This window comes from Microcebus murinus, unplaced genomic scaffold (assembly GCF_040939455.1).
Source record: "Microcebus murinus isolate Inina unplaced genomic scaffold, M.murinus_Inina_mat1.0 scaf005_hap2_Mmur4.0, whole genome shotgun sequence".
Classification (NCBI taxonomy): Eukaryota; Metazoa; Chordata; class Mammalia; order Primates; family Cheirogaleidae; genus Microcebus; species Microcebus murinus.
In genome coordinates, this window is record NW_027438951.1 from 974,706 (window position 1) to 989,568 (window position 14,863).

The 14,863-nt window shown below is 41.0% G+C and overlaps 1 protein-coding gene across 5 annotated transcripts in view; it reads left to right on the forward strand.

The window, feature by feature from the left end:
* Positions 1 to 14,863, forward strand: part of GAB3 (GRB2 associated binding protein 3) — a 103,275-nt gene that overhangs the window by 51,933 nt on the left and 36,479 nt on the right. For 3 of the 5 annotated variants that reach the window (XM_012742283.3, XM_075999780.1, XM_012742286.3), the window contains exons 3-4: positions 646 to 865; positions 1,335 to 1,807. In XM_012742283.3, the coding sequence (XP_012597737.1) occupies positions 646 to 865; positions 1,335 to 1,807 (693 nt within the window). The remainder of the gene's footprint in view (positions 1 to 645; positions 866 to 1,334; positions 1,808 to 14,863) is intronic. The other 2 variants (XM_012742284.3, XM_012742287.3) reach the window with 1 other exon arrangement.

Sequence of the window (14,863 nt, forward strand, 5' to 3'; positions counted from 1 at the left end):
AAGAATAAAGAGCCGGCCATGGTGGCTCACACCTGTAATCCTAGCACTTTGGGAGGCCGAGGCGGGCGGATTGCTCAAGGTCAGGAGTTCAAAACCAGCCTGAGCGAGACCCCGTCTCTACCAAAAATAGAAATAAATTAATTGACCAACTAAAAATATATATACAAAAAATTAGCCGGGCATGGTGGTGCATGCCTGTAGTCCCAGCTACTCGGGAGGCTGAGGCAGTAGGATTGCTTGAGCCCCGGAGATTGAGGTTGCTGTGAGCCAGGCTGACGCCACGGCACTCACTCTAGCCTGGGCAACAAAGTGAGACTCTGTCTCAAAAAAAAAAAAAGAATAAAGAAACTTTAAAAAATTTAGAAAAAAAAAAAAGAAGAAGCAGTGTGCAGACCATCTCACTGAAGATTTTTAGGCCAAGAATGCTTGCTTTTTTTACTCTTAATTGATTCAACACTTTACTGTTGGAGCATTGGCCTTCTTTCCCAGACATTGTTTATAGCTTGGGGAAATGGTCTCGTGTATCAGTACAAACACCAGCTGTGGTTTGCATCTTCTATTTGGCTTCTTAGATGCTGTTTGAGAAATCTTGAGTGAGTGTTATAGCCATTCTTACAACATTAACTTGGGAAATGATTTCTCCAGCAGATTCCATGGAGAGCCTCTCTCACATGCCCTCCTCCCTCCAGCCATCTCCTGCCAGCTGCCTTCATACTGCCCATGCTGTCAGCTCCTCCTTGCCAAGAAATGACCCAAATACTAATGCCATAGCCACTGAAGAAATCAGAAGTGAATCGGAGCTTCTCTTCCTTCCTGATTATCTGGTTTTGTCCAGCTGTGAGACTGGAAAACTGCACCATGCCAGGTATGCCTATGCCCAGGCCTATGTTCACAGAACCCACACTGCTTTCTCTTGTGGAGTCTGTCACTGAGACATGCTCACTGTGCCTCATCAAGTCAGTCCACTTAGCGGTAGCATTTTCTAGTGATGTGTCTGTTCTCACCTCTCTTCCTGCCAATGCCAAGGTAGCGACAGATCAACCCCTGTGAAAGATGAAGCATGCAGTATACTGAACAAAATGAGTCATATATTTCAGCATTGTGGTTTTCACTTCTAACCATGCATTTTCATATGCACCTGATGCTTGTAGAATGAAAAAAAATCACTAAACCATTTTTCTTTGCCTGCACAAAGGGGTTGGTGTAACTGAGGGTTGTAGAGGGAATATAGCTCTATAAGTATAAAAAGGATGATATTAGAGGAATGAGAATGAGGTTTTGTAACGGGTGGATGGCTACATTTCAGTCCAACGTACATGCTTTTCTTCCCTCAGTCTACCCACTAGATGTGACAGCTGGGTAGACTCAGACCGCTCTTTGGAACAGGATGATGTCTTTGTTGACTGCCTGCAGTTGCTACCCTCCAGTCATTTGGTCCAACCCTCACGCCATGGAGATGGATCTCAAGAGACACCTTCCACAAGGCCGCAGGCTGCCCTGATCTGGAGTAAAGAAATCAATGGGCCATCCAGGGACCACCTGTCTTCTTCATCATTGCTGGAAACTTCCTTAAATACCACCATTCAGGTAGATAAAAACCAAGGTTCCTTGCCATGTGGGGCAAAAGAACTAGACATTATGGCCAGCACTCCACCTCCCCGTCCCCCTAAGCCAAGCCATCTCTCTGAACGGTGCCAAGAGGAGCAACTCCTGTGGAGTGGACACAGCAGCAGCAAGAAGCCGGAATGCACTCTGGTTCCAAGAAGGATCTCTCTCTCTGGTTTAGACAACATGAGAACCTGGAAAGGTAAGTGTTGGGTGCTAAGATTAAGGTGCAGAGAGAAGCCTGGGCAAGGGGTGCGTTGCCTGGCTCCTCTTTACTCCTTTGTCCATGTGAGGAGCTTACTCAGTGTCCCTTGCTCTTGTTAGCACAGTCTCCTGATGTGGCTGGGTCCTTGGTGAAAGCCTGAAAGTAGCACTGTCTGCTGCTGGGTCCCCCTACCCCTTTTTTGAGCCTGGCCACAAGGAGAGATACTTAGGTCCCTTTAGATGCTGAAAGAAGTTGGAGCCCTGGCCCCTTGTGATGGACTTACCATGTGAGCGTTTCTCCAAGAGGGGAGGATCCCCACCTGAGACTGAGCTCCTAGTGTTTGTTTAGAGTCACTCAGGGACCCATTTGATACAGAAAGTGACATCTTTTGCTCAGCTCAACCCCATTTCCTTCTTTGCCTCTCACATACATGGTGATGCCTGAGACTATAGAACACAGCTCCTTTCTTCTATTTTTCAACATTCTCATCATGTCACCAGCCTCATTCATCATTTCACCTACTCTTCTCTCTTATGTCAGCCTGTGTCTCTCAGACACAAACTCAACTCATTCTTCCTCTCTATCTCTCTCCTCTCTTCTCTCTCTACTTCCAAATATAATTACCTACATATTGGTACCTATTTTGGCCATGTTTTAAAGGAACTATGGAAAGTATAAAGAATGCAAATTCATTTTCAAATTGTATGAATCTTTCATTCTGACTGAAGTCGCTGGCAATTCTTCCTCCAGTGTCCCTAATGCTGTTAGCAACCATTCCACATATTGTTTCCTTCTGAAAATCCCAATGATACATATATATGCTGATTACACAAAAGGTCTTCATGTGTTAGTATTTGTGAACAGTAGACAAAAAAGGAAAAAGGAAAGACTAGTTAAGCAGATTTTAGAAGGTGAAATGAATAAAACCAGTAGAATAATAGAATATGAAAATGAATCAAAAGTCTGAAATTAAAGAACAAAAAAAAATTGGAATAATTAAAAAATTCAAGATAAACATAAAACAGGTTGCATTCTTTTACATGAAGGCAAACAAAGGTTAAAAGTCAGTAAAATATAGAGTCTGACCATGGAACAGAGACCAGAACAACAGCAGTGACTGGAAGCAGAGTGGCCAGGATGAGGCAGAGGGAACGTATAAAGTTTATCGTCCCGCCTTTGCCATCGCCACCCACCTGGAACCAGTGTTGGGCTGTGGTGGCAGAGTGGGGTCAAGGTTCATTTTTGTCCATCTGGATCTCCTTCTGATGACCCGGCACCCTTTACTGGAAAGGCTGTCCTGTCCCCTCAGCTCTCCAGCTGCCCCTTCTGTCGTAGATGAAGTTCCATGGACGTGAGAGTCAGACTCTGGGTTCCGCTTTCTATCCTACTGGGCCCACTTGGCCAGCTTCCACCAGTACCACACTTAATTTCTGTACCTTTCTATCTTGATATCCAGCAGAAGTCCTCCCAGCTGTTTTTTAAGAATGCCAGGCCTAGAGTCATTTTGACAATCAGCTGGTCAGGTTCTAGACACACATACAAATATATGGGAGATTTGAGGAGAATTGCATCATATCTATAGATCAATTTGTGATGATTTGACATCTTTACAATGCTGAATTTTTCAATCCATGAACAGAAAATACCTTTCCATTTAAATTTTATTTTATTTTATTTTTTTTTATTTTTATTTTTATTTTTTTTGAGACAGAGTCTCGCTTTGTTGCCCAGGCTAGAGTGAGTGCCGTGGCGTCAGCCTAGCTCACAGCAACCTCAAACTCCTGGGCTCGAGTGATCCTTCTGCCTCAGCCTCCCGGGTAGCTGGGACTACAGGCATGTGCCACCATGCCCGGCTAATTTTTTATATATATATCAGTTGGCCAATTAATTTCTTTCTATTTATAGTAGAGACGGGGTCTCGCTCTTGCTCAGGCTGGTTTTGAACTCCTGACCTTGAGCAATCCGCCCGCCTCGGCCTCCCAAGAGCTAGGATTACAGGCGTGAGCCACAGCGCCCGGCCTAAATTTTATTTTTTATTTTAAAATATTTAATTGACAAAGATTGTATATATTCAAAGTATACCATGTGATGATTTGCTATGCATATGCATTGTGTATTTATTATCACTATCAAATTAGTTAACACATCCATCACCACCTGTGCTGTGCATTAGATCCCCAGAGCTTGTTCATCTTATAACTAAAACTTTGCACCCTTTGGTAAACATCTTCCCATTTCCTTGTGTGCCCCACTCTACCATTTTGCTCTCTATTTTTATGAGTTTGATTTTTTTAGATTCTACATATAAGTGGGATCAGACAAGTCCTCCTGGTTCACTCATGTTGTCACAAATGACAGGATTTCTTTCTTTTTTAAGGCTGAATAGTATTCCATTGTGAATATATACCATATTTCTTTTATCCATTCATCCACTGATGGACACTTATGTTGATTCCATATCTTGGATCTTGTGATTAGTGCTGCAATGAACATGAAGTGCAGATATTTCTTAAAGATAATAGTTTCATATCCTTTGGATAAACCCAGAAGAGGAATTGCTGGATCACATGGTAGTTGCATTTTTAATTTTTTGAGGGACCTTCACAGTGTTTTCCATAAGGGCTATATTGATTTACATTCCCACCAACAGTGTACAAGGGTTCCCTTTTCTCCACACTGTCACCAAAAATTATCTCATGTCTTTTTGATATTTGCCATGCTAACAGGTATGAGGTGATATCTCATTGTGGTTTTGATTTACATTTCCCTGATGATTAGTGAAGTTAAACATTTTCTTAATATATTGTTTGGCCATTGTATGTCTTCTTTTGAGAAATGTATATTCAGGTCTTTTGCCCACTTTTTTTTTTTGTTTTTGTTTTTTTTTTGAGACAGAGTCTCACTTTGTTGCCCAGGCTAGAGTGAGTGCCGTGGCGTCAGCCTGGCTCACAGCAACCTCAAACTCCTGGGCTCGAGTGATCCTTCTGCCTCAGCCTCCCGGGTAGCTGGGACTACAGGCATGCGCCACCATGCCCGGCTAATTTTTTATATATATATCAGTTGGCCAATTAATTTCTTTCTATTTATAGTAGAGACGGGGTCTCGCTCTTGCTCAGGCTGGTTTTGAACTCCTGACCTTGAGCAATTCGCCCGCCTCGGCCTCCCAAGAGCTAGGATTACAGGCGTGAGCCACAGCGCCCGGCCTTGCCCACTTTTTAATTGGCTTATTTGTTTTTGTTGCTACTGAGTTGTATGAGTTCCTTATATATTTTGAGTGCTAGCCCTTATCATGTATATGGTTTGCAAATATTTTCTCCCATTCTGTTTGTTTTGTTTTGTTTTTGAGACAAAGTCTTGCTTTGTTGCCAAGGCTGGAGTGAGTGCTGTGGCGTCAACCTAGCTCACAGCAACCTCAAACTCCTGGGCTCAAGCAATCCTTCTGCCTCAGCCTCCCAAGTAGCTGGGACTACCGGCATATGCCACCATGTCCAGCTAATTTTTTTCTATATACATTAGTTGGCCAATTAATTTCTTTCTATTTATAGTAGAGACGGGGGTCTCGCTCTTGCTCAGGCTGGTTTCGAACTCCTGACCTCGAGCAATCCACCCGCCTCGGCCTCCCAGAGTGCTAGGATTACAGGCGTGTGCCACCTCGCCCAGCCTTTCCCATTCTGTAGGTTGCCTTTTCATGTTGTTGATTAGTTCTTTCTGTGTGCAGACGCCTTTTAGTTTAATGTAGTTCCAGTTGTTTATTTTTGCATTTGTTACCTGTGCTTTTGGAGTCATATTCAAAATAACATTGCAAAGACCAATGTAAAGGAACTTTTTCTCTATGTTTTCTTCTGGCAGTTAAATGGCTTTAGATCTTACATTTAAGTCTTTAATCCATTTTGAGTTAATTTTTTTTGTATATGGTGTAAGACAAGGGCCTCATTTCATTGTTTTGTGTGTGGATATCCAGTTTTTCCAACACCATTTGTTGAAGAGACTTTCCTATTCCCTTTGTGTATTCTTGGTGCTCTTCTCAAAGGTTAATTGACCATATATGTGTCAGTTTATTTCTAGGATGTCTATTTTGTTCCTTTTGTTCTATGTTTCTGTTTTTATGCTAATATGATATAGGTATTTAATTTCTGTGAATAATGTTTTATAATTTTTGGTGTAGAAATTTTATATATCTCTTATTAATATATGCATATGTATCTGCTATTTTTTATGTTATTGACAGTGGCACTTTATTTTAATAACTATTTTTGCTGTTATATAAAACTTAAATTGAGTTTTGAATTTTGATTTTATATTTTTCTATATTATAGATTATTTTGCATTTTCTTTGCATACAATCATATCACCTGCACATAATAATAGGTTTGTGTAATCTTTATAACCCTTATATTTTTCATTTACTTTTTCTTATGTCACTGCTTGGGATAGGAAGTCTAGAGCATTGTTGAATAATAGTGGTGATAACAGGGATCCTTGATCTCAGATCGAAAGCTTCCAACATTTCACCATTATAATGTTGTTTACTGTAGATTTTTATAGCTACCGTTCATTAGATTAAGGATCTTTTTTTTTTTTTGAGACAGAGTCTCACTTTTGTTGTCCAGGCTAGAGTGAGTGCCGTGGCGTCAGCCTAGCTCACAGCAACCTCAAACTCCTGGGCTCAAGCGATCCCTCTGCCTCAGCCTCCCGGGTAGCTGGGACTACAGGCATGCACCACCATGCCCGGCTAATTTTTTTTTTTTTTTTCATACTGACCCCTGAACTGGATATTTTTTTTTTTTTTTTTTTTTTTTTGAGACAGAGTCTCACTTTGTTGCCCGGGCTAGAGTGAGTGCCGTGGCGTCAGCCTAGCTCACAGCAACCTCAAACTCCTGGGCTCCAGTGATCCTTCTGCCTCAGCCTCCCGGGTAGCTGGGACTACAGGCATGCGCCACCATGCCCGGCTAATTTTTTTATATATATATCAGTTGGCCAATTAATTTCTTTCTATTTATAGTAGAGACGGGGTCTCGCTCTTGCTCAGGCTGGTTTTGAACTCCTGACCTTGAGCAATCCGCCCGCCTCGGCCTCCCAAGAGCTAGGATTACAGGCGTGAGCCACAGCGCCCGGCTTTTTTTTTGTATATATATTTTTAGTTGGTCAATTAATTTCTTTCTATTTTTAGTAGAGACAGGGTCTCGCTCAGGATGGTTTCGAACTCCCAACCTCCAGCAATCCGCCCGCCTCGGCCTCCCAGAGTGCTAGGATTACAGGCGTGAGCCACCGCGCCCGGCCAGGATCTTCTCTTATATTCCAACTTTGCTAAGTGTTACTTTTTGAAATCATGAATGGATATTGCATTATTTTATTTTATTTTCAATTGACAAATAATGATTATACTATTTATGGGGTACAATGGCCTTTATTATGTTGAGATACATTCCTTCTATGCCTAATGTATTAAGAGTTTTTATTATGAAGGAATGTTGAATTTTATCAAATGCTTTTTCTGTATCTATTGGCATGATCATATGATTTTTGTCCTTTATTCAGTTGATTATCACATCTATTGATTTGCATATGTTGAACCATTCTTGCATCCCTGACATAATTCCACTTGATAGCAGTGTATTATCTTTATGATGTGCGGTTGGATTTGATTTGCTAGTATTTTGTTGAGGATTTTTGCATCTATGTTCATCAGGGGTATTGGCCTGCAGTTTTATTTTTTTGTTGTGTCCTTGTCTGGTTTTGGTATCTGGGTCATGCTGGCCTTACAGAATGAGTTAAGAATTCTTTCCTCTTTATTTTTGGGAATAGTTTGAGAAGAGTAGGTGTTACTTCTTTAAATATTGGGTCGGCAAAGATGGCAGACTAGAAACATCCTGCACATGCCGCTCTCAAGGAGAGGATCACAAGTTGCAAGTAGATGTTCACCTATGGATGAATCATCTTAGAGAGACACCTGAAGTCAAGGAGAGGGAAGCTGGGTGAACCACTTGGCAGGGTTGGAAGGTACCCACATGTGGGGAAGGGTCAGAGAGAGAACCCCAGGGTTGCACGCTCCCCCTGTGTGGACACTGTAACCTGAGCTGTGAGGGGCCCCCGCCACCACCATGGCAGACCTCTGGACTGATCAGGGAGCTTCTTAAGGACTGTGCAGTGGCACTGCTCTGGGGAGCAGACACCAGGGGGTCCCACTGCCTTCTGATGATCCTGGATTGCTGCAACTGATGCCATTTGGAGATCTCAGCCCCAGAGTACCTGCTTTGCATAAGAGTCGGCTCCACTGCAGCTACCTCCCCATTGCCTCTGCTGGTCCGGGGAGGGAATGAAGAGGGCAGGCACTCTTGCATGCCCTATACTTGGGTGCTGTGTGCCCCCCCCCACTAGGGAATCTGAGCAGAGCAGGAGCCTCTACTCCCAGCATCTGCCACTGCCATCTAGTTACTGTTGCAGATGCCACCACCTGAGTAGCACCACAAAAGCTGCCACCATCAGTCCTGGATGGAAAGAAAGCCTCAGCTACTGTAAGCCATCCACAGTGTGCCATGTACCTCCACGGCCCTGCTCCCTGCATTCTGCCCATTCACCACTTCTCCACCTACCATACACCTCAGTGGCTCCACCTGCCAAACCCCACCAAGCCACCATGGCCCCAATCCCCTATGCTCTGTACAGCTGACACAGTCCCTGTGTACCACATGAATCAGTGGCCCACTCCCCAAGCACAGCCTGGCTGCTGTAGCCACACACACTGCTTGCCTCCATGTCCCCAGCCACCACTGCAGTGCTGCTATCCTCAGCTATACACCACTGCATGCTGCCACTGTACCTGGACTTGGGCAGAGCAGGCACCCACAGCCATGGCACCCCTGGCCATCATCTAAATAGCCTCACCCAGCTGCTACTGCTACTGTGAGGAGGCTCCGGCAGAGTAAACTCCCATGCCACTTGCCTCCATAGAGCTCCCTTTTGAGCTCCCAATAGCAGCCTGGAGAGCAACCCACCAGTCTGCATGAAGACCTCCAAGCATTGGCATGGACTGTGACAACCATAGGAGAACAGGATGATGCAGGAGAACATCTGTGTTACAGGCTTTCAGTGCATCTGTCCCTTTCCTGCTGGGTCAGTCTTCCAGAGTAGGACACAAATGTACTATCCAGGGACCTCTCCTCTTATGGACTAAGTAGAAGAGTTCCCAGCAGGGGAGAACAGGTACACCACAAAAGTATCTGTCTTGAGCTGAGAGGCTTGAGATGAGAAGGAACCAGCATAAGAACTCTGGCAACATGAAAAAACAAGGTGTTTTGACATCCCCAAAGGATCATAATAGGTCTTCCACAATGCACCCCAACCTAAAGTAAATTGTCAAAATGTCAGATTATGGAATTCAGAATATGGATGACAAATAAGATGAATGGGATTGATGAGAAAGTTGAAAACCAACACAAAGAAACAAACAAAAAAAATTCAGGATATGAATGAAAATTTATCTAAAGAGGTAGATAGCACGAGAAAAGATATAACAAAACTTAAAGAAATGAAAGAGCCATTTAGGAGATTTCAAAATACAGAAGAAAGCTTTAACAACAGACTAGACCAAGCAGAAGAAAAAGTTTCAGAGCTTGAAGACTAGCCCATTTAATTAACCCAGTCAGTCAAAAATGTAGAAAAAAATGAGGAAGAATGAACAATAACTCAGAGAAATATGGGACTATGTAAAATGAGCCAATATAAGAATAATAGGTACCCCCAAGGGGAAAAAAAGGAAAAGCAAAATGCATGCAAAACCTATTTGAGGGATAATTGAGGAAAGCTTCCCTGGCATGGCCAGAGATTTACATTTCCAGATACAAGATTGTCCTTGAGTGCTTGGAAGATTCATAGCAAATAGGACATCACCAAGACACATGGTCATCAGTCTGGCCAAATTCAAAGTGAAGGAGAAAATCCTACAAGCTACAAGATGAAAGCAATAACTAACTTATAAAGGAAAACCCATTAGACTAACAACAGACTCTCAGCAGACACCTTATAAGCCAGAAAGGATTGGAGTCCCATTTTTAGTATTCTTAAACAGAATAACTGCCACCCAAGAGTTCTGTATCAAGCAAAACTACGTTTCATAAATGAAGGGAAATAAAGTCTTTCCCAAACAAGGAAACACTAAGGGAATTGATACTACTGGGCCTGCCCTACAGGAAATGCAAAAAAGTGGATCAGAGTAAGTGGTACCCACCCAGTTATAAAAATACCTGAACGTTAAAGCTCATAGCACCTTATAGAAGCTCAAGGAGGAAAACAAAACAACAAGGCATCATTCAACATGATGAGTAGAACCGTATCTCACATATTGTTAATGACATTGAACGGTCTTAATGTTCCACTTAAAAGATATAGATTGGCTGAATGAATGGAAAAACAAAACCCATCCAAGAAACCCATCTAATTCACAAGGACTTTCATAGACTCAAAGTAAAGGGACGGAAAAAATATTCTACACAAATGGAAACTAAAAGTAAGCAGGAATAGTTATTCTCATATCTGATAAAATAGACTTTAAATCAACAATAGTTTAAAAAAGACAAAGATGGTCATTATGTAATAATAAAGAGAGCAATTAAACAAGAAGATATAATAATCCTAAATATATATGCACCTAAGAAGGAGCTCCCAAATTCATAAAATGAATTCTATGAGATCTAACCAAAGAAATAAATAGTGACATCATTATAGGTGGGAGCTTCAACACCTCACTGACAGTATAAGACAAATCATCGAGACACAAAATAAACAAAGAAACATTGAAGGCCGGGCGCTGTGGCTCACGCCTGTAATCCTAGCTCTTGGGAGGCCGAGGCGGGCGGATTGCTCAAGGTCAGGAGTTCAAAACCAGCCTGAGCAAGAGCGAGACCCCGTCTCTACTATAAACAGAAAGAAATTAATTGGCCAACTGATATATATATAAAAAAAATTAGCCGGGCATAGTGGCGCATGCCTGTAGTCCCAGCTACTTGGGAGGCTGAGGCAGAAGGATCACTCGAGCCCAGGAGTTTGAGGTTGCTGTGAGCTAGGCTGACGCCATGGCACTCACTCTAGCCTGGTCAACAAAGTGAGACTCTGTCTCAAAAAAAAAAAAAAAAAAAAAAAAGAAACATTGAAATTAAATGGGACTCTACAAATGTACCTAACAGACATTTACACAACATATCTCCCCAAAACTACAGAATATACATTGTTTTCATCAGCATTTGGGGCATCTTCCAAGATAGATCATATATTAGAATTCAGAAAAGTCAAAGTCATACCATGTATCTTCTCAGACTACAGTGAAATAAAACTAGACATCAATTCCAAAGAACACTCAAATCTACACAAATACACAGAAATTAAACAACCTGCTGCTGAATGACCAATGGGTCAATGACAAAATTAGGATGGAAATAAGAAGATTTTTAAAACTAAATGACAGAGAGGACACACGCGTCCAAAATCTGGGACACAACAAAAATATTGATAACAGGGGAAGTTCATAGCTTTAAATGCTTACATCAGAAAGACAGAAAGATCACAAATTAACAACCTAATGTCACACCTCAAGGAACTAGAAAAAGAAGAACAAGCCAGGCCGGGCGCAGAGGCTCACGCCTGTAATCCTAGCATGCTGGGAGGCCGAGGCAGGCGGATTGCTCGAGGTCAGGAGTTTGAAACCAGCCTGAGCAAGAGCGAGACCCTGTCTCTACTATAAATAGAAAGACATTAATTGGCCAACTAATATATATAGAAAAAATCAGCCGGGCATGGTGGCGCATGCCTGTAGTCCCAGCTACTTGGGAGGCTGAGGCAGAAGGATTGCTTGAGTCCAGGAGTTTGAGGTTGCTGTGAGCCAGGCTGACGCCATGGCTCTCACTCTAGCCTGGGCAACAAAGCGAGACTCTGTCTCAAAAAAAAAAAAAAAAAAAAAAAAAAAAAAAGAAAGAGGAAGAAGAACAAGCCAAACCCAAAGCCAGCAAAAGAAAAGAGATAAAGCTCAGAGCAGAACTAAATTAAATAGAAACAAAACAAACAAAAAAACTATACAAAGGATCAACAAAACAAAAAGTTGGTTCTGTCAAAAATAAACAAAATCAATATAATATTATCTAGATTAAACAGAAATATAAGAGAAAGGACTCAAATAAGCTCAACCAGAAATGAAAAGGAAACATTATAGCTGATACCACAGAAATACAAAATATTATCTATGACTGCTATGAGAACCTCTATGCACACAAACTAGAAAATATAGAAGAAATGAATAATTTTTGGAAACACACAGTGTCTCAAGCCTGAATCAGGAAGAAATAGAAATCCCGAACAGACTAAAAACAAGTAGCGAAATTGAAACAGCAACAAAAAATCTCCCACCCCAAAATTTACAGACCAGATGGATTCACAGCCGAATTCTACCAGATCTACAAAGAAGAACTGGCACCTATTTTACTGAAACTGTTCCAAGAAGGAGGGAATCCTCCCTAACTCATTCTATGAAGCCAGTAGCACCTTGATAGGAAAACCAGGAAAGGACACAACAAAAAAGAAACCTACAGAACAATATCCTTATGAACATAGATGCAAAAATCCTCAACAAAATACTAGCAAACAGAATTCAACAGCACATCAAAAAGATAATTCACCATGATCAAGTGGGTTCCAACCCAGGGATGCAAGGATACACAAATCAATAAATGTGATACACCACATAAGCAGAAGTAAAAACAAAGACCATGTGATCATCTCAATAGATGAAGAAAAAAACACCCCTCATGATAAAAACCCTCAACAAACTAGGCAGAGAAGAAACATACCTCAAAATAATAAAAGTGATATATGACAAACCCACAGCCAACATCATACTGAATGGGGAAAAGTTGAAAGAATTCCCCTAAGAAATGGAACAAAACAAGTGTGCCCACTGTCACCACTTCTATTCAACATAGTACTGGAAGTCCTAGCTAGAGCAATCAGGCAAGAGAAAGAAATAAAGGGCATCCAAATAGGGAAAGAGAAGGTCAAACTATCCCTCTTTGCCAGCACTAAGATCTTGTATCTAGAAAAACCTAACGACTCCATCAAAAGACTCCTAGAATTGACAGATAAATTCAACAGAGTCTCAGGTTACAAAACCAGTGCACGCAATTCACACAGCATTTCTATTTACCAATAACAATCAAGGTGAGAGTCAAAATAAGCACTCAATACCATTCACAATAGCTACAAAGAAAATAAAATACCTAGGAATATACTTAACAAAGAAGGTTAAAGACCTTTACAAGGAGAATGACAAAAGACTGATGAAAGAAATCATAGCTGACACAAATGGAAAAACATCCCATGCTCATGAATGGAAAAATCAACATTGTTAAAATGTCCATACTGTCCAAGGTAATTTAAAGATTCAACACAATTCCCATCAAAATACCCATGCAATTTTTCATAGATCTGGAAAAAATAATCCTAAACTTCCTATGGAAACAAAAAAGAGCCCAAATAGCAAAAGCATTCTTAAGTAAAAAGTACAAATCTGGAGGTATCACATTACCTGACTTCAAATTATACTACAAGGTTATAGTAACCAAAAAATCATGGTACAAGTATAAAGATAGAGACATAGACCAAAGGAACAGAATAGAGAACCAAGAAATAAAACCATATAGCTATAATCATCTGATTTTTGACAAAACAGATAAAAACATACACTGGGGAAAAGACACCCTATTCAATAAATGGTGCTGGGGAAATTGATAACCACATGCAGAAGAATGAAACTGCATACCTATCTCTCACCATATACAAAAATCAACTCAAGATGGATTGAAGACTTAAATGTAAGACCTGAAACCGTAAAAATTCTAGAAGGGAACATTCTTATAAAAAATCAGAAAACAGTAGATGTTGGTGTGGATGTGATGAAAAAGGAATGCATACCTACTGTCGGCAGGAATGTCAATTAGTACAACATCTGTGGAAAACAGTATGGAGATTCCTCAAAGAACTAAAAGTAGACCTATTATTTGTTCCATCAATCCCTACTCCGGAGTATCTACCCAAAGGAAAACAAGTCACATAAAAAAGACGCCTGCACCGGAATCTTTATCACAGCACAATTCACAATTGCAAAGATACGGAATCAACCTAAGTGCCCATCAACTAATGAACAGATAAAGAAAATGTGGTACTTATATACCATTGAGTACCAATCATACATAAAAAGAAATAAAATAACATCTTTTGCAGCAACTTTGGTGGAATTGGAAACATTATACTAAGTGAAGTATCTTAGGAATGGAAAAACAAACACCAGGTGTTCTCACTAAGTGGGAACTAAACTGTGGGTACACATGGTAATAAAGTGGTGTAAAGAACATTGGAAAACTAAGAGGGGGGAAGATAAAATCTTATCTATTGGGTACAATGTACACTGTTATGGTGATAGGCACACTAAAAGCCCTGACTTCGCATTATACACTTGATCCATGTAACAAAAGCACTTGTATCCCCTTATTGTTAATATTTTGAAATTTAAAAGTTGTTGGATAGAATTCCACAATCAAGCCATCCAAGCCTGGGCTTTTCTTTCTTGGGAAAGTTATTGTTGATCCTTTGTATTTTTTTAGTCTCTATTTCATTTAGTTCTGCTCTGGTCTTTATTATTTCTTTACTTCTACTATTTTTTTTTTTTTTTTTAAGTAGAATTTTGCATTGTATTTTTTTTTTTTTTTTGAGACAGACTCTCGCTTTGTTGCCCAGGCTAGAGTGAGTACTGTGCTGTCAGCCTAGCTCACAGCAACCTCAAACTCCTGGGCTCAAGCAATCCTTCTGCCTTAGCCTGCTGAGTAGCTGGGACTACAGGCATGCGTCACCATGCCCAGCTAATTTTTTTCTCTCTATATTTTTAGTTGGTCAATTAATTTCTTTGTATTTATAGTAGAGACGGGGTCTCGCTCTTGCTCAGGCTGGTTTTGAACTCCTGACCTCGAGCAATCCACCCGCCTCGGCCTCCCAGAGTGCTAGGATTACAGGCGT